At 41.0% G+C, this 16,677-nt stretch overlaps 1 protein-coding gene and 1 long non-coding RNA gene across 2 annotated transcripts; both read right to left on the reverse strand.

Annotated features, from left to right (window-relative positions):
* Positions 1 to 539: 539 nt before the first annotated feature.
* Positions 540 to 8,917, reverse strand: LOC133977818 (cytochrome P450 27C1). Its single transcript, XM_062416110.1, has 9 exons — positions 8,467 to 8,917; positions 7,128 to 7,318; positions 6,603 to 6,802; positions 6,104 to 6,313; positions 5,086 to 5,249; positions 2,600 to 2,766; positions 2,298 to 2,376; positions 1,877 to 2,080; positions 540 to 1,733 (listed from the first exon to the last, which is right to left on the reverse strand). Exons 1-9 carry the CDS (start codon positions 8,755 to 8,757, stop codon positions 1,614 to 1,616), a joined length of 1,626 nt encoding a protein of 541 aa, XP_062272094.1. The 5' UTR covers positions 8,758 to 8,917; the 3' UTR covers positions 540 to 1,613.
* Positions 8,918 to 9,854: 937 nt separating this feature from the next.
* Positions 9,855 to 16,445, reverse strand: LOC133977826 (uncharacterized). The gene is made up of 4 exons (XR_009924978.1): positions 16,397 to 16,445; positions 12,493 to 15,703; positions 12,248 to 12,355; positions 9,855 to 11,887 (listed from the first exon to the last, which is right to left on the reverse strand). It is a non-coding gene; the product is annotated as an uncharacterized LOC133977826 (long non-coding RNA).
* Between the last annotated feature and the right edge of the window lie 232 nt (positions 16,446 to 16,677).

The raw sequence follows: 16,677 nt of genomic DNA on the forward strand, positions 1-16,677 counted from the left end.
AGAGAAGTACACGACCAAATTACATTTACTCAGAGTGATCGCTCTGCATTTACTCAAGTATGCAGCAGCCAATACACCGGTGCGACTTTTATTAAGTAGATTTTTTCATGCAGGGCTTTTACTTGTAATAGTATTTTTACATTGTTGTATTGGTACTTTTACTTAAAGGATCTGAATACTTCTTCCACCACTGAGCACAATTATACAAATTTAATGATCACCAACATACTAAGTGACAATGGTGCACATAAAGGCTGAAATTTACATCAAATGACAAACCAGATAGGTCCTAAATTTCAAATATTCTAAGAACAAACGGAATAAAATAAGGGATTAAATGATCAAAGTTAACCATTCAATTATACTCCAGACTATCAGTCAGTCAGACATGATTCAAAGTCACAGTCTACTTTTGATACACCTGCTATACCGACAATGTATTGTCAGTATAATCTCATGTATGTATTGTTGAATTGTAGCCCCAGACAAAGAACAACACACAATATGTAAAATAATAATCACTTTTATTGTTTCCCAGTTTTACTAGAAGTGCAGTATACATGGTATAGAAAGACTAAAGAGCAGATAAATACAAAGATTTCTAAAAAGGTTTCCATTTTCCTCCACGCAAACCAGTGTGACCCTTCCAAATGGCTCAGTTCAACAACTTGTCTATCTCCCCTTTGCAAAAAACTGTTTTGTAACATACATTATCTCTCACATATTCATAATCTATCAGACATTCTGGTAAAATACCTGTATTCATACAATCATAGAAATAAAATACTGAAAACAGTTTTCAATCCAAATATGTCGTCATTATTTGATCAAATAGATAAATTATACATTCATTTATTATTCTCATTAATTTAGTTCATAATTTTTCCATTCAATAGTTTGGGTGTAAAATAAAACCTGTTAATAATTTCCTTTGTGATTCTTATACTAATAGTTTTTATACTTCATATATTCATTATAGATTAAAATAATGAATGTCACTTCCTTGATTAAATGTTTTAACAGTCTGAATGAAAAATGGTGATCGGTAAAATAAAAAAATGTGGCTTTCAACGTGGCTAAAACAGTCATCAAATACATTTCATTATTTACATACATACCTCTACAACAGCTCATTTTCAATACATTCATGGTTGCCCTTCAACATTCCCAGTGAAACACTTTCAAAAAAACTCAGACAGTTTAAATGATTATGTGCACACAGCACTATTTAGTACATGCATGCACACTGATATGAAAGGAAATAGTATAATTATATAGATATAGTTCAGTTTTCTATTTCTAAAAAGGACAAATGGAAGGACTTACAGTCCACAGAAAACTGCAGTGGTTCTCACTAAGTACAAATAATATACACACAAGAACAACTTTACTCTTTAAATTATTGGTCCAGTATTATTTTTGTGTCCTCCTCACTTGCAAATGGGAGAAGATGATACACATTTCTTGCCTGAGTAAAACCTCAGTCGCAGCTCCTTATCTACCATTTAACAGTGGACAGTGTACTAAAAGTGGTGTATGTAAAAAAAACCTAATCATGAATCAATGCAATTAAAAGATACAGTACAGTAGACCCTACGGAGAGGAGTTTGCATCTAGTTTTCTCTGTCGGTGAACTGCAGGTGGATGGGGGCAGCAGGGCAGAGCAAGCCGTGGGTTTTGGCCTTTACATCATCAGTGATAGGCATGATGCCAATGTGGAACCTTTGAATGAGCTGCACAGGAACCAAAACACAGGTATTATTTTAATAGGAACACATCACACATTGTCTATGCATGCATTTATAGGTGGGTATGTGTATGTTTGAAGACAAATTGTGAATACATGTGTGTAGCTAAGAGTGGATTAATCCCCTACCCTTGCAAGAGCCAGATGCATTTCTAACTCTGCTATTCTCCTGCCAATGCAGCTCCTGATGCCATAGCCAAAAGGAATTGAGCCAAAGTTGTCAACACGATCTGCGTTATCTTTCCGCACCCAGCGATCCGGACGGAAGTCTGAGGCATCGACAAAGTTCTCCCCATCCATGGAAGTGGAGTAGTGACACAAGGCCAACTGAGTCTAATAAAGTGAAAAGACAAAAAAACAAAACAACTGTCAGTTGTAAAACAGCTGGGCTATTGTACATGCATCTGTATGCGAAAGAGGAAGAGAGAGATGCATGAGTAATGTATGATCACATTACATCTGGTTCCACTGTAAAGTTTTTTTGGCTCACTCTTACGGTCTCGCTTTTTCTTCAGCACATGCACATTCTACAAGTCCCTGTCAGTCTTACCCCCTTGGGGATGAAGTATCCGCCCACCACCAAGTCATCCTGGGTAATCCGTCCGTTGCCTGGGAGAACTGGAAAAAGCCTGCTCCCAGGGAGGGAGAAAACAAAGACGGTTATTCAGCAGTACCATACATTGATCTTTTCACTAGTGTAATGCTACGATAATGGGCCACATAGTGAGAAAGCTAATGAACAAATTAAATATAATGATGTGAAGTTACTGAATAAAGGCAAGCATTGATTCTTTTAAGCCTAGTAATCTTCAAGTCTATTAAAAAAAAATGAAAAAAAGATGCAGTCTTTACCTGAGAGTCTCTTTGACCAGGCCTCTGATAAGAGGCAGTTGAGGTATATCATCGGCTGTGGCGATTCTTGTGGGTCCCAATGCCTGCATCACCTCTGTAAAGATTTGCTGCTGTATATGAGGGTGCCGTGCTAGCAGGTAAGTGGCCCACGACAGTGTGAAGGAGGTCTAGGAGAATGCATAAGGATTGTTGATTGAAAATGATTGTTATGTACATTAATCTTTGAATGTATAACATCTTAGCAGGGTTCATTAAGTCTCTTTGGAGATGTTGCCATTTTTGTTGATGTTTTGCAACATGTCTGCAATGCAAGCTGATATAAGAGTTTCTATGTTGCGTAAGTCTTGGGCAACAGTGAGGGGCTTTTGAGATAGGGGGCTAATTCCACGTGCTGAGTAGACACTCGTGTACACTCCTGCAGCTGCACTCTCAGCCCTATCCGTTGTCTTACATCACCCACAGTTCTCATCCAATTGTACCTTGATTAAATGTACTCAGTTGTATCACCCTTAACAGCAACAACACAGCTGCTCATGTTAAGAAAATAATATTGATCCTAAATAATCAGATAATAAATCTTTCATGGAATCTTAAATCCGCCTTAGTCTTTTTAATTTGACTTCACTCAACTCACAATGGGCTCACTCTTGTTACCACTTCCCACACATCTCATGCATTCCCTTTCCCATCCGACACACCCTGATCATTTTCATTTCCTCTTTCCTTTATTGCAACCACCCCACCTACTTGTTGTACTCAATTGTTTTCCTGACTCACTGAGAAAAAGAGATGTACTGTCACATTGACATTTAATGCAGATGTGCAAATCATATGAAAATGCTCGTCATATTTCCCGTGTTCAGATCCTATCTAGTCTGGCTGTACCGGTCGGCTAGTAAAATCAGCCCACAGCTTACTTCTTGCACATCTTTCTTTCTTCCTGGCATCCTGGCATATCTTTCCATCCACCCATGCATTTCATGACTATAGTTATCGGAAGGGTGGCTTGTTATTGCCAACATAATACTGAATACATCCCACAGGTCAGTCTGAGGACAGTGTCTCCTGGTGGACTGACAAATGATCAAAAAAGGCCTTTGACCTTTTATATGTTCTGCTATCCTTTTCAGTATCTTCACAGATGTATACCCCCCCACCCCCCCACCCCCCCCACCCCCACCCTGTCAAACCCCTTTCCTCATCTAACCAACATTCTCCTAATGAAGTCCAGCTGGCACAGACGCTGGCAACACCTCAGACAAAGCCAGAGAGGAATCATATGACAAAAGCTGATCCAACCACAGCTCTAAAAAGGCTTAAGCTCCCCCACCCTCCATCCCCCACATCTTCTCTTAATTTTCCAACATCCATCGTTAGTTCCCTCTTCGTTGCTGTTTCATGTCAGCGTCCCTCTTCCGAAAGCCCTACCCCAGTGCTCCCCCTCATCTCACCTCTGCCCAGCATATGCTATAACTCTGACTGTGGCTAACGCGTCCTGACAGCTCTTGTGTGTACTGAGTAAAGGCAAACGCACCACAGGGTCAGGTAATGGCTCAGCGAAGTCCACCCCCTACCAGGACGTGGCCGTTGCAACAAGTTCAACAAAAACACACACACAGACCCTTTTATCCCATGGCCCCCCCAGCTCAGCACAAAACACTCTACACCCATAATTCTGATTAATCTGACAGTATCCCAAACAAATTAGGCGGCAACTCTGCACATGTGCACATAGTGCTCACACAGATGGAAATTCACACACCAAACAGACATGTGTGAAACAGTTTGAGTTCAATTTAAAACAATTTCTTCTAAATATGTTTAATTTCCTGTTTGTTGAATTATGCTTTGTGGGGTTTTGTCTAATGATTCAGTGGGACCATGCTCAAATCTGACAAAGAATATTATGTATATCATATATATCATGCTGCTGCTCCTCTCCAGGGTTTCCCATTTCTGTATTATTTGATCTGCCAACTAAACAGGTAAAAAAATGCCACAAACATGCTTCTGTGGAGTAAGAATTTGGGACTCCAATAAGATAAAACCAGCAGTCTCCATTATTTACAAGTGCCATCCAATTAAGGTCTAATGTGGAAACACTTTAACACACAACACAGATGTCTGGGGGAGGAAAAACACAAAAGCCCCCCTGTGTAGATCTAACAGACATAGACAAATCACAAGAAACTAAATCTGAGTGAGAGCAAGTTTGTCAGTGGGATACTGTGTAACCCCCGATTCACTGCTCTGACCTGACGCTGGCACAGGTTCACAGGCATGAATGTGGCGCCAGAAACCGAACCCTTGAAACTCAACACTGACACAGACACACACATACAGTCACACACGTGTGACTCCCAACCCCTCCACCTCCTGCTAAACCAACACTCACTGCACCTCTACAGTCCTCAACTACACAAGGCCCTCTTTGCACATATCCTATAACACTTCTTCAGTTAAACACACCACACGTACACACACACCGTGTCAACCCCAGCCAGTAGCATCTCTGTTGCATTTGCGTAGATTTCCTCCATGTTCATCTCCCTGGTAACGAGCAAGTGTGTGAGCAGTCCCCCCTCCACCTTCTCTCCCCGCTCCAACTGGGCCTTGATCTCTGCAAATCTCTTATCAATGTGAACAACGCCTGAGATCAGACAGAGACAGAGAAGGTGGGATGAATGGTGAAGGGGGAGTGGAGAGCAGAGAAGGGAAGGGAAGGGGAGTCGAGTGAGGGTGGTGAAGGAAAGGAAAGAAAGGAGAGAACAGGTTATGTAACAGAGGGACCCCATACTCCCACAATCCCATGGTACAGAAGAAGAGATTTATATGCAAATCAACATTCCTTTCCATTGATGCCAGGCTATGTATCTACCCAAATTTTGCAAATTCTTAACTAACCCTAAGCCTCACTGTTTGGGATTTTAAAAAATACCACAACGAAACCATTATCTTACTTGTTTAAACGTCTAAATCAATGTATAAACGTCTTTTCAGAAGATTTGGCATCCACTAACTGAGGGTGGAGAAAGCCATTCTGAAAACAAGCGATCTGTTGTTTATCATCTATTTCTCTGTCCCATTTGTTTTTTGATAATGCAAAAATATATTTTTTCAAAATGGGCCTTCATTAAAACCCACTCAGAAAAAAAGCACAACAAATCTTAAGGGGCATTCCACCGATAACAGTAATATAATGTCCTCTATGGCTGTGGAGGAGCTTTCCCGAGATTAAAAAAAATAACTGTTGATAATGTCATTAAGGTTATATCTATATAATTTATAACAAAGCCTCGGGAGCCTCTGCTGATTCAAGTGTGACCATTCTTTGTTATCAGTCTCTCGTGAGTCCCCAAATGTTTTTAAAATGTCTCAAAAATAGCACAGTGTCACTTCAATATGAGAGCATCCTCATTACTTTAGGGGAAAAAAACACCATACCACTATAAAAAGTATTTATGTGCATGTGTGGTTGAACATTACCAGCTGTAGACCACTTACTGAATTTGAAGAGGCCATCCCAGGAGAAACAGAACTCCTCCCACGGTTTGGGGATGATGGACCGGAGCCACTTTGGGATCGCCCCGGCATACATGGTTGTCTTGAAGGAACTGAACATGAGGTGCAGGGCATTGATGTAGTTTTGAGTGTCCTCTGGAACTTCGTTTTCCAAACAGCCTAAACGACACTCAAACAAAATGGCTGCCACACCTGTAAAGTCAAAGGAAAATAGGAGGGGGAAAAGAGTTTCAACAGTGTTTTCTAATGAGTCCTTATCAGTCACTTCTTTCTTGACTAAAGTGAAAACCTTAGTTTGAGAGTATTTTCCTCTTTCTTGTCCATTTTCTTTCTGGCATTGCCACTTCCTGCCTCTGACGTCCTCAACAATCTCCCGTGCCCCTCATCTACACTACAACTGCATGATCCTTTTACACATCTCCCTAAGCTTCAAGTGGATCCTCCCTGACCATATTGACCTCCTCACAGGCTTTGTACTAACCTTCCATGGCATATTTGAAGAAGAGGTCATTCACATTGAGGACAGTTGCTCCGTCCGCCTCCTGGCTGCGTAGAATACAAACTCTCTTGACCAGGTCATCTACGACTTGGTTAACATCATCGGAGAACATCGCCACATCACGTGGACGCATGATGAGCTGTCTGAGGACGCTCCGCATCTGTAGCCAATCTTCTCCCTCCCTGGAAAAATCAGATACAGCGGATAAGGTGAAATATTGGTGCAGGTTTTGTACAGATAATCACAGCCATATAGAGGAAATGACCTGGTTATTTAAGAAGCTATTGAAAAAGTGTGAGTATGGGTGCCAAATGGGGCAGGTGTGGTATTTCAGAAACAGTAATACAAAGCTGACTCCTGAGAAGTAAACAACTAGTTCTGTAGAAATGATCTCATCCTGGAAATGTTAATTCAATAAACTTTGTGCTGTGCCCAACTAAACTACAGTGATTATTCTTTCTGGCACACAGTAATTTACACAAAGATTAAAGGTTGAAAGGGACTCACGCTGAGATCAGGCCTGTGGAACGGCCTCTCATGTCTCTGTACTCCTTCCAGTACTCCATGTTAGCTCTCTGAGGAGCTGCACCCTCGGCCCTCAGCACCTCAGCCACCAGATCACGGTCAGCGATTGAGACCACCAGCTGGGGCCCAAAACGGGATTTGAAAATTTTCCCATATTTCTTCCCGTGATCCAACTGTAAAACAACAGTGACAGCAATTAACTTGCGGTTACATTTGGTCTCACTCAATAAGATGGACATTTAACCCTTCATTTACCCACCATCCAAAAATGGGCTTCCTCCGTTTTGTCAAACTGGTGTATCTGTTCTGTTGTTAAAGCACACGAAATGTGTCATAGTGTATGACTTGACACACGTCTTAACTTTCTCCCTTTATAATTGTCCCAGAGGGAACACACACAATACAAAGGGTCCTACCTGCATAACATTTAGGAGTAGCCTAATAGTACAGCATCAGTAATGGTGAATACCTACAACAAATAAAATATTGTTGAGGATGATTACACATTTGTCATGATCTATTTTTGATCTTGTCCTGAATTATTACTTAATCAAATATAGATTCCAGTGAAATTTCTTAAGGCATAAAATGTATTAATATCTCCATATGTGTCATATTTCCACATCAAATGAAGAAACCCTTTCTCATGAGACTGTCTGGCTGAAAATTAATATGTGTGTTCAATGCAACAGTGGTTTGGGGGAAAATTGCTTGAACAATTATAGAAAAATCTAAGAGAAAAATTCAACTGGATTTCCCTTTTTTCTTTTTTCTTTCTTCATCTGGATTTCCATTGTGCACTCTTATGAAACATGTGTCAAAATGTTTCATTATCAGTTTGTGTTACTTTTCAACACAAGAGACTCAGTGAGTAGTGATTTCTTCCTTTGATATAGAGCTCATTACATGACAAAGGAAGTTCACTCAACTTTATCACCAGTGACAACGATTACAAAAGGAGCACTCAATGGACACATCAATGTGGTTAATTTCCACATTATCACTTTTGTAGCTTTAAATGTTTTTTTTCTACACACTGAGATTAAAGTGCCATATAATAATTTGCAAATACTTGATAAAGAAAAAAACGTTGCCCTTTTGACTCACTTGTACACAGTTACACAGCTCATACCTTGAAGTGGACATCCGACCAGCGTTCAAACTCCTGGTGCGCTTTTACGCAACTGCCTGTGCCATTTTACGCCTAAGTGGCAACTTTGACTGATGCTGAGAATATACAGGCTCTTGCCATGATAATACAAATAAATATTTTAATCCGTGATCCAAATTTGGGACAAAGCAACAACACAGACATCATTACCTGAATTTCATGAATTCTGTCAAAACCGTCTTTCCAGAAGAACTCGATCAAGTTGGATAAGGTGCTGGGTCCGGGCATCTCCTTCAGGGTCTTGACTCTGGTTTTCTCGCCGACATCAGCCGGTGTGATTAATCTTTCAGGTATGGTCTCTTTTCCAGCAGCAGAGATCCCAAAAGCCTTACTGGCAGTTGATTTGTGCAAGGTGCGTGAAATGAAAAACAGCTGGTTAATCAGACGGTTGCCTTTTAGATTCTTCCAGTATGTTGGCATAAAATGTCTCGGGAAAGCCATTATTTGCTTTTGGATACTTTTCGGCGTTTACGTGTGCAAAAGAAATAAAGAAAGAAAAAAGAAAAATCGAGTCTTTTGAAAAGTTTTTAAAAAGTGCAGAATTCACATCTGCAAATGCATGGGGTAAAACAACACGTGTGCACGTGTAGAACAAGTCCAGCCTGTACGGTACTGTAATGTTAGATGGGTCTATTGTGAAAGGCCTTTATATAGCTTCTTGCTTGTACAACCTCAGACGTGGAAGAGGATTGGATGATCGCTTCAAAAAAGGGAGGGATAACTCTTTATTCGGATGTGGGCGTTCCCCCCCTCCGCACCCCTCCCAAAAAAAAACAACTTTTGGGTTTAGTCTTTCATTGGGATACAACGTGCCAAAACAGTTACATCACACCAATCAATCAATATGTGTGCACGCGCACCCCAACCCCTGCACACACACACATACACTCTGAATGAACAGTAATGCGATTAAAGTCACATGAAACTAAACTGTAGTAAATAAATGTGGTGGTGTATTAGTTATAAAACATAGAGTCCCTCCCACAGTCTTGCTCATGTAAGCACATGCACAAATTCAGAGTGAGGTGATTTCACAAATCATCAGCTGTTTAAACCTACATATGTAACTACTCACCAGTTTGTTAATGTTTAGCAGTGATGTTTTAAGAAGTAGCATGCTGATAGGCTGCTGGATATAATATGTGGAGACAAGACTAAAGAAAAGTTCTGGGGCTCATGGATTTATTTGTGTAACATTTCCCTTTAACCCAGTAGGTTATTAAACCTCTCCAAAACGTAAATGATATGACAGTTCAGCAAATGTAAAATATGTGAACATTATTCATGTCTGTGTCTTAGAAAGTGCTCATGCTATTATGAGTTTGACAAAACATTTGCTTTTCAGTAGACGTGGTCAGATTTGACCTCAGCAGTGGCTTCAATCCCAACATGTGGCTTAATTGCCTTTCTTAGAAAGCAATTTACTGATTTTCTAAGAAAGGCAATTAAACGTGAGTGGATTGGTGTTACAGGTACCGGACAGCTTATATGCTTTCTCTGGAAACAGGAGAAATAAGTGAGACAGGGCAAACTCTGCGTCCGTTTTTCATCTTGCTCAGCAGAAAGAGGAGATCATTTATTAAAGCATTCACAATTTAAATCCTCCTGTTACAAACACTCAATGTTCACTATGAAATAAACATGACTTCAAAATAAAATACAATTTGCCTTTCTCATTTCTCAGCAAATACTGAGTTATACGTTTTGTGTGATTAAATCAATCAAAATGACAATAATCACTGTTACCCTGTAAGTTGTCTCTTTTCAGCTTAAAATAAAACATAGCTTATGTTACCATTTACATATAAAACATAGCTTATGTTACCACTTACATGGTTCCTAAATGCATTTTCCATTTCCAACTAAAATTATTTTACTCTTCCAAAATGCATGAGCTGACAGATTTTTAACTTGTTTTTAACCACTTTTAAAATATACAAAATTCGTTTTTAACATTAGCTTTTAACCGTTTTACAGTACATAAACTCAGTTTTTAACATTAGCTTTTCACATTTTACACAATATCATACATTTCAAAACTATTAGACTTTACAAAAATGTTCAAGGAGATAAAAAAATAAAACTCTGACCGACGTGACTTTGGTAGCAACAGGTGACGTTATCAGGCGCGAAAATGTAGCGACTGCTATATGTACATATATGTCCGTATATTCATAAAACAGCCTTATTAGCGGACATTAAAAAATTCAGCGACATGTCAACATATTACACCTCAGTAACTTGGCTTAATTTACTATTCTACCAACCTGGAAACAGGAGAAATAAGTGACACAGGTCAAACCACAGACATAGACCCCTCACTGAGCGGGTTGGCCCGTTGCTGCGATACGTCAGCGTGTCCGCCATATTGGATGTGGCAGATCTGCAACGTGAACTAATACAAGTTAATAGAGTAAACTTTATAAAGCACTTTTCTACAAACTGCTTTAAGTTAATGCCTTTCATTCACCCATTCACTAATATATTTGGGAAACAGATAGGTAGCAAAAACAACGTATATAATGTTATCTGATGATTATAAATGTAAATATTAATGTTTGTTCCAGTGCTGCAGCTACCAGAGTATGTAACGTTGTTACTGTGATGATAATGGAAGTTAAATATTGAATGTGTGTAGCGCCAAATCACAAGTCATCTCAAGGCACTTTACACATGGAGCAGGTCTAGAAAACCATACAAATATTATAAATTAATATTATTTTCTACTTTCAATTAATAAATTATCTCCCATAGAGATAAATATAGCTAAATTATGTTATACATTTTAAGCCCTGGGTGATTGATTGAAATCAAAAATTAATTAAAAAGAATAACCTTGGAGAATTTGATGCCATAGGCATGAACACAGCCCAAATTATCAAGAAGATAAAAAATGAAAGCCAGAAATGTCTTAGTGAAGCACAAGGGTTAAATGAAAGAGACCCAACATTCCCACATGAGCAGCACTTAGCGACAGTGGCAGGAAAATCTCCCCTTTACCAGGAAGAAACCTCATACAGTACTGCGCTCTAAGTGAGTGGCCATCTGCCTCGACCAATTGGGTGAGAGAGAGAGAGAAAGAAAGGAGAGGAGAGAGAAGCACATCCAAGAAGATGCGGACAGAACAACAAAAACACCATTAAAAAAACAACAACAAAAACATAATTAATAAATAAATAAAATGCAGAACTTTTTCATCACCATAATATATTACATATATTTATACAGACAACAATGGTGATAATACTAATAAAAGTCACACAGCAGTAGTAATAATGATAATTAATAGTGTAATTAACAAAAATGCTAATAGTATTATAATTTAATGATAAGTACAGATAAGAGTACCAAAGGTTAAAGTTGTCAATATAGTGTAATAATAAGAATAATATTAATTAACAATATTAATTAAATAATAACCATAGTACCAGAGACATAACATAGTAATGATAATGATATAATAAATAATATCTATATATCAGCTCTTCGTTTATGAGTTTCTTCACCCTGAGATCTTCCAGAAGACCATACAGTGTTCTTTGCCCTCCTTTCTCTATCCATTGCACTGATCCTAGTAGAAACAAGGATGAAAATATTACAAGTCATGTTTATATTACATCACTCAGTCACAGTCCGTCACATCTTTGCTAGTAAAATGTGCTGTCAACTGTCCCACATTCTTAATCTCATTACTCCTCAACTGTACAACCAGCACAGAGTGTGTGTGTGTGTGTGTGTGTGTGTGTGTGTGTGTGTGTGAGAAAGATGCACATTAATACTAACATGTTCACATGTGTGTACGTGAGTCTGTCTGAAAGAGTGACAAAGAGTGGGAAGTAGTGAAAGGGGCTGAGGGTGACAAGAGTTTTGAATATAACCAGGATCATGAAGCTCACAGCTGTTTGAGGTATAGCTAGTACTTAGTACTCACAACATCGGGCACAGGCAGGGGTTCAGTCTCTTGGATGAGGTGTGAATAGTCCACTGACAGGGTCTCTTGAGTCTTCTTTGAGGTCTGAGATGTACCGGTAGCCACAGGCTAAAGTGAAGGATAACATATTTATAACATATTTTAAAATACATCATTGATTCCTTCACATTCAGAAAGGAAAAGAACATTTTCAGCATAGTGTGGCATTGACTTATCTAAACCTTATAGTCTAGTGATACACCTACCCTTTAGAGATGAGCTGGGAAACAGACGCCAGAAGGAATAGCTCCATCTGAGACTGACTGTCTGACCTGTTGGTCTGAAATGATCTCTGCAAAGCATTGACGACGGGCTAGTAGAAAACTCTTCCCTTCTTAGAGCTACTTTCCACTGCTTTCTCTATGGAAAGAGTGAGTGTGCAGGTGCAGTGTGATGAGGTGCCTCTATGACAGGTATATAGGGTGCTGTGTATCCGGTCACTGAGTTAACTGTGGCGTGTGACTGGACTGATGGTTCACCTAATGACTCATATGTGAGAAAATGGCGTGGCCTTCTCTCACGAGCGGACCTTCTAACCTCTGACTGAGTGTGCACTCTGGCCCCTGGTTGCAGTACAACTCCTCTTGCTTTCTTGTCATATGTCACTTTTCCCCTTGCACTGGACTTTTTGCTATTCTCGCCGGCAATGCGGTAGGCTTCTGACATCCTTTTAGCCCATTTCTATGCAAATCCTCTAGGTGAGTATGGTTCCCTATCTCCAACCAATCCAAACAGCAAGTCGACTGGGAGATGGTGACGGCCGTAGAGGAGGAAAAACGGTGAGTAGCCGGTTGATTCATGTCTGGTACAATTGTATGCGTGTATAACATGCGGGAGGTGATCCTTCCACCGCAGTTTCTCACTATCAGTCAATGTTCTTAACATCTGGAGGATGGTGCGGTTCAACCGCTCAGCTGGGTTGCCTTATGGGTGGTAGGGCGACGTCCGCGAGTGGCCAACCCCTGACAGTCGCTGTAATGATTGAAACAGTTTGTTCTCAAATTCACGACCCTGGTCATGATGTAGTTTGGATGGATATCCAAACCGGGGTATGAAATCATTGAAGATGCGCTCAGCAGCTGTTTTCCCGCTCTTGTTCTTCGTGGGGTATGCCTGGGCAAATCTAGTGAAATGATCAATCACTACTAGAATATATTCATATCCCCCACAACTGGTTTCCAGATGCAAATAGTCAATACACACAAGCTCTAAAGGGAAGTTAGATGTGATGCTGCCCATAGGATCTCGAGTGTGTGTCGTGGGTTTCTTAGACCTGATACAGGGACATTTTCGGGTGACATAGTCTTCAATTTCTTTAGCCATAAATGACCAGTAAAATCTTTTCAGAGCAAGATTGAGCAGTCTTTCTGTGCCTACATGACACATCTCATTGTGTAGGTACTTCAGACCTATCGGCCTGTGTTTCAGAGGGAGGACTAACTGCTTTTGCTGGTTCGTCCTTCTGTAGAGGAGGCAGTCTTCAAGTTGCAACTTACTCCACTCATGCAGCAGCTTTCGGGTGGCTCCACTTACAGTTTGGCATATGTCATCTCTCAGTTTTGTGTTTGACTCCTTTAACTCAATAATCTTGCCTATGGCTTGATCCTCTCTTTGAGCCTCAACAAGATCATCATGGCTGATAGCTGGCAGGTGACAATGAGGTTGTGGGGGAGGATCCGGGGGAACACATGTTAAGTGCTGCAACCCAGGCCACATCCTTCCATTCTGCTGCCTGACTCCCATCCCATGTAGCACACACTGCCTCGTTCAAGAACTTCTCTGTACAAGCCACCTCATATATTTCCATGTCCAAGGGGAGGCGAGACAGTGTGTCTGCATACACATTTGATTTTCCAGGCCTATACCTGATGTCCAACCGGAAATCTGAGTTCTCCCACCCACCGATGACCAACAGCGTTGAGCTTTGCTGTACTCATGATATAGGTCAGGGGGTTGTTGTCCGTGTACACAGTGAAATGGGGAGCGTAGTACAGGTAGTCCCGGAACTTTTCACACACAGCCCATTTCCATGCGAGGAACTCCAGTTTTCCACTGTGCAGGTGGTAGTTACATTCAGCCGGTGTCAAAGTCCTCGAGCCATAGCCAATGACTCTCAGCTTTCCATTCTGGCGCTGATAGAGGACAGCCCCCAGGCCCTGGTCTGAGGCGTCTGTATGCAGTGTGAAAGGTAGGTTAAAATCAGGGTATGCTAAAACAGGTGGGGTTATAAGGAGAGTGACCAGTTGCTCTAAGGCTTCCTGATGTTGAGGGGTCCAGTCAACGGGCTCTCTGGAAGGCAGCTGTGGGCGTTTGGTGGTTTTCCCACATGTTGGAATCTGGGCTTTCCCTGGCTTCGTTTGGAGAAGCTCTTAGATTGGCTTTGCGATCCTGGAAAAATCTGGGATGTATGAGCGATAATATCCCAGGAAGCCGGTCAGTTTCCTTACCTCACTGTCTGTGGTGTCTTGCTTGTCAAGGTTTTGACTGCTTCAAGGTCCTGTGGGTCTATCTTAACACCATCAGCTGACACAAGGCGCCCCACGTACCTGACTTCTTGTCTGAAAAGCTCACATTTGTCAGGTCTCAGTTTTACTCCATGCTGTTGAACAGCCTGGAGAACTTTGTGGAGGGCCTCCACATGTTCATCGAATGTTCTTGCATAACACAGCACGTCATCCAGATATGGGATGCAGCATAAGTCTGTCAGGTCTTGTATTCTGGGCAGCGGATGTCGGTCAGGCACAGTCTTTTTGTTCAGGAGGCGATAATCAATAGAAAGACGTAGGCTGCCATCTTTCTTCCTAACACAGACAACTGGGGCAGCATACGGTGACTGAGGTCGATGGGAGGTTGCCATGGCGATGGACGGGTGTCAACAGGTGTTGATACAGCACTGTTAACAGTCACTGTGGGCTTGGGTGCTTCAGGTAAGTCTGTTGCGATCACTTTTTCAACACAGTGGATGCTGCCAAGTGCTGTCTTTCTTGGTAGAGTGACTGCATGTTTAGTGTTGTTACCCACAGGTACAGCTACATAGGGTTTTCTTGTATTTTGTACCTCCAACAAACCTTCACCCACATCCAGTTCTGTCAACTGCACATTGTTGTCATCAGGCTCAAATAGGAAGACTGCGTCAGCTGTACTCATGTGGGGAGGGTGTGACTTGTGACTTGGTACTTGACCCAGGTTACCTGACCTGCTGGGATAACAATGTCCTGTCTGCCTGTCCGTAGGCGCCCACACTGCACAGAGGGTTTGCTGGCTTGGATGAAGCTCACCAGTAGCTCTGCCTTCTCTGCTGGTATACACAAGGCATTAAAGAGTAGGACGACGAGGGTTGAAATCAGCTTTTCAGGTTGTTCTTGTATCATCTCTTCCAGCACGTTGAAACCCAGCAGTGGTCTCTCCAGAGCAAGACTGCTGACAAGAAAGGGCACAGTGATTGACAGATTAGGGTCCTCATTCCCCATCAAATTGACTGTAAGGGCAACCAAGCCATCAAATGGGAGGACGTCACTGTTCATTGCATACACCCTTAACTCATCTTCATCACAATAATGTCACTGAGTGGCCGAACAGGAGTGTCAGGTAAATATTTACTCTTCCAGTCTCTATCAATCATGCTTACTTGAGCCCCAGTGTTTAGCAGAGCCCTGACTGCTAATCAATTTCAGGGCTCTAAACTAACTTTTTTCACTGGTTGCACTGGTGCGCCTAACGTCTTTTTCAAAATGCATGAGCTGACAGATTTTTAACTTGTTTTTAACCACTTTTAAAATATACAAAATTCGTTTTTAACATTAGCTTTTAACCGTTTTACAGTACATAAACTCAGTTTTTAACATTAGCTTTTCACATTTTACACAATATCATACATTTCAAAACTATTAGACTTTACAAAACTGTTCAAGGAGATAAAAATAAAACTCTGACCAACGTGACTTTGATAGCAACAGGTGACGTTATCAGGCGCGAAAATGTGGCTACTGCTATATGTACATACATGTCCACATATTCATAAAACAGCCTTATTAGCGGACATTAAAACATACAGCGACATGTCAACATATTACACCTCAGTTACTTAGCTTAATTTACTATTCCACCAACCTGGAAACAGGAGAAATAAGTGAGACAGGGCAAACTGCGTCCATTTTTCATCTCGCTCAGCAGAAAGAGGAAAGCTGCAAAGCGGACGAAACTGACGTAAAGCCCCCCGGAACACAATAAGCGCCACACTGCCCCCTGCTGGCAACCCCACAATTACTCCTGACATCTATATAAAATATTGTAGCGACCCTGCAGTAATGTTCTGTTATAATGTCAAATGTTCTGTGAGTTAATGACATGTTTGGGATTGAATGAGTAGGTAGGGGGCGGGGTGCGAGTGT

The sequence above is a fragment of the Scomber scombrus genome, chromosome 1, assembly GCF_963691925.1.
Source record: "Scomber scombrus chromosome 1, fScoSco1.1, whole genome shotgun sequence".
In the NCBI taxonomy this organism is placed as follows: Eukaryota; Metazoa; Chordata; class Actinopteri; order Scombriformes; family Scombridae; genus Scomber; species Scomber scombrus.